At 54.3% G+C, this 6,218-nt stretch overlaps 1 protein-coding gene across 1 annotated transcript; it reads right to left on the bottom strand.

Annotated features, from left to right (window-relative positions):
• Positions 1–1,646: 1,646 nt before the first annotated feature.
• On the bottom strand, positions 1,647–3,915 carry Slc61a1 (solute carrier family 61 member 1). The gene is made up of 2 exons (XM_006981851.4): positions 3,749–3,915; positions 1,647–3,212 (listed from the first exon to the last, which is right to left on the bottom strand). Exon 2 carries the CDS (start codon positions 3,192–3,194, stop codon positions 1,842–1,844), a length of 1,353 nt encoding a protein of 450 aa, XP_006981913.1. The 5' UTR covers positions 3,195–3,212; positions 3,749–3,915; the 3' UTR covers positions 1,647–1,841.
• Positions 3,916–6,218: the final 2,303 nt, after the last annotated feature.

Raw genomic sequence — 6,218 nt, 5'->3', positions numbered from 1 at the left:
GACATCTGTAATTCGGGAGGCAAGGCAGGCAGGCATCTGAGACTTCATGGCTCGGCTGGTCTACAGATTCAATTGCAGGCCTGTCAGGACAGCATGTGAGACCCCCATCTCAAAAACCGAAAATAACATCAAAACCAAATCATTGACTAAGCTCTAGATTCCCATCTATTCTAATAGGCTTCTGCATGAGCCATTCTTGACTAGGTAGATGGGAGGTCAGCTGCTTCTTCTCCAGACACACACTAGGCACAGCCAACAGCAAAGCACCCACTTGTGTGTACATATGGCAAGGCTCTAGTGAACGAGACAGTTTCCTCCTGCCCTCAGGAGACCATGATGTGATAGGAAAAGACAGAATGTCTACAGATAACTATAAAATGCATCTTGGTCCAGCTCAATGGGGCGGAAAGAGGAAGTTAAGTTATTGCAACAGCCTTTTTTTAGCTTCAAGATGAGGTGGGGTGGGGGTGATCCCTGCTTCTGTACCTATCCTCAACTTCCACAGCCTGGGTGGGGAGACACTGCCTTCCCCAAACTGAGTGGGCATTTGGGACTGTGGTCCATTCTTCTCCAGTCCTCTGCTGCAGAAACTCTTCCATCAGCTTCTACTATCCTCTCCACACAGGCTGGCACTCACAGGACCTGGAACATCCTGAATTTCTCTAAGACCCAAGGAAAGGTAGTTAATTCCTTTCCAGAACAGGTGGGTCCCCCAGTGCCCGTCTCCAGCACATTCCAGGACACACCCTTGAACCACTCTCTCTCTCCATCTCCACCCTTCTCAAACCAGGCTCCATTTCCCTTGAGAAGCCCTGGTTCTGTTGGGTGGAGGAAAGACAGATACAATCAGAGGCGAGGCAGGGAGGAGCCCACAAAACTGGTGTTCCCACTGGTCATGTTTCCTGCCCTGATGACTTACTAGCCTTCTCCCAGGCTGGGTGGGGAAGAATCAGGTACAGACACGATGTCCCAGTCCCTCAGTCCTTTACCACTCACTCTCTTCTTGGCAGCCCTTTGCTTATGTTTCATGAAGGGACACAGGACCTCGTAGGCCCAGACGGCCCTGGACAAATGGAGCATTTGTAGCCACAAAGGCTGAAGGGAGGCAAGCATGCATGTTCATAACAAGCTTATTCCTACAGGAAAGACCTTAGTGTGTCCTAATGGGGTCGTCACTGCAGTACAGTAGCCCAGACCTCTGGAATCGTTGTTCCACAGCCTGATGTTTGGAGCAGTGACCACATGTTCAGAGGTCATCCTCCCCCTTTGGAGCTAGAGAGATGGCTCCGTGGTTAAAAGCACGTGCTGCATAATCATGAGGACTAGAGTCCAGATCTTAGCATCATGTAACAAGTTGAGCATCCTGCACATGCCTGTAACCCCAGCTGCAAGAGATCATCTTCCCCTGCATGTGGACCAAGGATTTTTGCTTGACAACTGGAGAGGGTGCCTGTCCCAGTCAAGGGAATGAAGGATTTAAGAGCTTCTGGTCCTTTCTACCCAGTTGTACTGAGAGGCATTTCACAGCTCTGGTTGACAGGTTGAAGACGTTAGAAAGTGTCTGCTGGTAAACTCATCTCTACCTCAAAATCTCCACTTGCCCCCTCACCAGAAATGGAGATGGGTATAGTAAATCCAATCAATGATCCATTAAAAGTGTTTATTTTTACACAGCAAGGGAAAAAGGAATCACACAGTCAACTTTTGGCACCTTTCCAGTCCTCAGCCCCGCGTCCTTCCCAATACAAAGCACTGGGCAAGAGGGGCTGCAGGACGGAGTCACAAAGTGAGTCACCCAGGTGGGCAGGCGGGACTCCGGAGTCCGTCCAGGAAAAAAAAAATCAAAGCTCAGGGGCATAGGGCTCCCCTGTGGGTGAGGGCACCCGCAACTCAGCATCGTGTCTCACCACCGTGAAGAGTCCCACCACTGCCAACAGGGCCATCACCATGACGGCAGAACAGATACTGAACATGTTCCTCGTGCCCGTCTTCCGGTCGCTGTCATGGAGGACAAGGAGCCCCAGACAGGCCAGCAGGTGCAGGGGCACGCGGAACCAGTTGAGGACGCCCGCCTGCTCTGTCTCGGGGATCACCTTCCTTCGAAGGAAGCTCATGCTGGGGAAGTAGAGCCCACAGGCCAACTCAATCAGCAGAAAAGCGATGAAGGACTCCACGGGATTTTCTTGGCCGGGGCTGGTGGAGAACGTCAACATGAAGAGAGAGAAGACCACGATGAGGACAGCAAGGGACAGCAGGTGCATGGGCTGCAGGTGGTACCTCTTGGAGGTAGCGATGCGGTACAGGGAGGAACCCAGCAGGCTGGCAGCCATGAAGCTGGAGAACACAATCCCCAGTGGGGCCCCGTGCGGGTCCAGCACAGGCGTCCAGAGGAAGACAAAGATGAAGACCACACTCTCGAACAGGGCCTGTATGACGCCCAGCAGCAACACGCGGCGGTCGGAGAGGAGGCAGCGCAGGCCGCCGGCGCACGTCTTGGAGAAGGCGCGCTGGCGGTCGTAGTTCTCTCCCCAGTTGCGCAGGGCCAAGGCCCCGGCCAGAGCCAGAAGGGGGATGGCGACCACAAAGGGTGCTACAGGCCCCAGCCCCATCCAACCGGCCACGGCCTCTGCCGCCACACCGGCTGCCACAGCCAGCACGTGGTTCCAGAAGGCAGCTCGGGCAAAGGTAGCTGGGATCCACTCGGCAGGGAAGTCATGCCGCTCCACGTGCTCGTGGACGTACCAGGCCTCGAAGGCTGAGAAGAGCAGAGCCGTGGACAGCCCACCAAGCGCTCGGCCCACCAGCAGCACAAAGTAGTCCTGAGACAGCTTGGTCAGGCAGCACAGAGAATAAGTGAGGGAGAAAAGGACACAAGACTTCTTACGACCCAGCCAGTCCACTAGGGAGGAGGCCACCAGGCCAAAGAGGACCGTGGAGGCCAGGCCACACACATAGAGGATCGCAATCTGACCCTCCAAGAAATGGTAATGCTGATAGAGTTTATACAGGTAGGGGGCTTGAAGCCAGTCCGCTGCCAGGGCCAGGAAGTAGACTTGATAGAAGTCCAGTTGAAACTGAAGGAAGGAGGGGTTGCTGCAAGCCCTTCCCGGGGGCTTGGCTCGGCATCTTGACAGCTCCAGGCCCAAGCAGGAGGCCAGGAGGCCCACAAAAGACAAATAGGCCGTCACCAGCATGGTGGGCCCCCGGACGACCTGGGGGAGAGAACGTCGGTCATAGTCACATCCATAGTCTAGCAAGAAGGCAGCTCCACCCAACTCCACCGTCAATTCCACTCCCCCAGAGCTGAGACCGGAGGGACCAGTCGGGTGGGTGAGAGGAGTGGCCGTCTCCCGGGACTCCGTGGGGCACGGACGGGTGAGCTAGGGGAGAGGCCAGGGCACTCGCCCCACCCTGGCCTGGCCCAGCAAAGTGGGGCTCCCCTCCGCAATCCCGGTCCCGCAGGTTCTGAAAGGGGCTGCTGCCCTTCTCCGTGACAGCTTCCGTACGCTTCTTGCGCGACCTCCCATCCTCGCCGAGCTGGCCAGATTTGGAGCTCAGCGTCTCCACGTCTATCCCGGGCATCCCTTCCTTCCGCCCGCGCCGGGCCTCCCATTGCAATCGCTTCACGGTCACGCGCGTGCACGGCGGGTTCCCCCGAGTCGGGGTCACGCTAACCCCCCTGCGCCCCCTAGCCCCAGCCCAGCTCACACGCTCACGGTTCGCCCGGCTCCCCCCCCGCCCGTCTCACCTGCTGCCCCGGTCTGCGGGGACGCCCCGGACACGTCCGGCTCCAGGGCCGCCGGGCCACCCTCCCCGCGCTGGCTCCGGCTCCGCTCGGGTTCCAGCAGCGCGCCCGCCCCTCGCAGCCTGCTTCCGGGAGCCGGGCTGGCCCGTGGCCGCCGCCATGATGGCCCCGTCACGTGACGGGGGCGCGGCGCCGAAGCCCCGCCCCTCCGTCTTGGCCCCGCCCCGGAGCTGGAGAGCCGGTCCGGGGGGGCTGCGGTCCGGAGAGGCTTCGCGGTTCCTGGTGGCGTGGTGTTTGGTGACCTGGGTTCCTCCAGCTCGCGGGTACCCGCGGGATCATCCCGGATGGAAGCGCATCTTCTCCGTTCCCCTCCACACGGTACCTCGGGAAGATGCCCGCAGTCCCGCCGAGCCAGCCGCCACCGCTTGCACTGCCCTAAGGCTGGGCTACTCCAGGGTTTGCGTCTGGCGCAATAACCTCCCGGCCAGCAGTCAGTATTGTCCAGACACCTGAGGGAGGCGGTGTGGTGTAAAGAACTTGGACTCCCGGCTGCACAGAGATCGAGGTTCCCATCTCACTTGACCAGCTTAGCCAAGCCTCCGTGTGAACTCATCGGAGAGCAGTGTCCGAATGAAGAAGGCTAAACGTTCAGTGGCCGCATAGAGTTAAAAAAAACTGCAGCCCTGGAGCTCAGCTCCCACCTCCTGCTACCTAGGAACTGCTTTATCTTGCGATGTTTGTTAAGTTTTCTTTAGCCTCAATATTATGTCTTGGAGACCCTCCAATGGCTTCCCTTTTCACTAAAGATGGAAGTCAAAATCTTTCTGATGGTGTACAAATGCATCTGTCCGGGGGCTTTTTGCTACTTCCATGACCTCATACTCTACGATCCTGCCTACTGCTCTGTCTACGCTTGCTCCCACCTGGGCCTCTGCACACTGCTTCCTGCAAGGTTCCACGACAGATGGTTACCTTCTTTACCTCCTCCAGTTTTCTTTTCAAATGCCGTGTTATTGAAGAAGACTTCCTACCATGGCATGGTGACTTAGGTAATCCTTGCACTTGGAAGGCTGCGGCAGGAGAATTACTGAGAGTTCAAAGCCAACTTGGGCTACATAGTAAGTTCCAGGACTACTAGACTAGAATGAGATTCTGTCCCCTCCAAAAATATATAATGATGATGATGGCTAGAGAGAATGTTCAGTGATTAACAGATTAAGTAAGAGCTCTTGCTGTTTTTGCGGAGGACCAAGAGTTCAGTTCCCAGTACCCACATCCAGTACATGATTCATAACTACCTGTAACTCCAGCAGCTCCAGGGGATCTGACTGGTCGATTCTGAATTGTGAAGGCACCTGCATGAAAGTAGTATGCATACAACCACTTAGGCTCACACTCATACACATAAAAAAGTAAATACATTTTTAAAATTTTATTATTATTATTATTATTATTTTATTTTGGCTTTTTTTTTTTTTTTTTGATTTTTGAGACAGGGTTTCTCTGCGTAGCTTTGCGCCTTTCCTGGAGCTCACTTGGTAGCCCAGGCTGGCCTCGAACTCACAGAGATCCGCCTGGCTCTGCCTCCCGAGTGCTGGGATTAAAGGCGTGCGCCACCAACGCCCGGCTATTTTGGCTTTTTTGAGACAGAGTTTCTCTTTGTAACAGCCCTGGCTGTCCTGGAACTCAATTTGTAGACCAAGCTGGCCTCGAACTCACAGAGATCCGCCTGCCTCTGCCTCCAAAGTGTTGGGATTAAAAGTGTTCACCACCATGCCTGGTTATAAACACATTTTAAAATAAAATAAATCTTTTTTGAAAAATTAAAAAAACAAGCAAACAAAGACCCTAAGAAGTCATTCTTCACCATTCTTTTTCACAAAACAGTTTTTGGTTTTTGTTTTTGTGGGGAGTTCCCCGTTTTATTTTGTTTTGCCTTCACGTATGTCTGGGTATGATGCGAGTGCCTAGTGTCCACAGAGTCAGAAAAAAGTTTCAGATCCCCTGAAATTGGAGTTACAGACACTTGTGAAAGCCATGTGTTTGCTGAGAACCAAACTCTGGTCCTCTGCGGAAGCAACACTTGCTCTTGGGCTCTTGCAGCTCTCTCCCTCCTTCGTTTGGAGACAGTTTCTCATGAGTCCCCAGGCCTAAAGTCTGTAGCCCAATTTGATCTTGAACCTTATGATCCTGAGTGCTGAGCCTTATATCAGGAACTCTATCAACTGAACCACATCCCTAGCCCCGTCCCTTTTGGGTTATTTACTTACTGATTGATTGATTGATTGATTGACAACCCTGGCTGTCCTGGGACTCACTCTGTAGTCTAGGTTGGCCTCGAACTCACAGAGATCCGGCCTGTCTCTGCCTCCCGAGTGCTGGGATTAAAGGTGTGTGACAGCCCTGGCCAGCCGGATTATTTGTTTTTATAAACAAGGTCTTGTGTTACCCAGACTGGCCTTCTACTCAGGAT

Source organism: Peromyscus maniculatus, chromosome 20 (assembly GCF_049852395.1).
Source record: "Peromyscus maniculatus bairdii isolate BWxNUB_F1_BW_parent chromosome 20, HU_Pman_BW_mat_3.1, whole genome shotgun sequence".
NCBI classification, from domain to species: Eukaryota; Metazoa; Chordata; class Mammalia; order Rodentia; family Cricetidae; genus Peromyscus; species Peromyscus maniculatus.
Note: the sequence above shows the minus strand (reverse complement) of the source record. Positions and strands in the feature narration are given on the sequence as shown.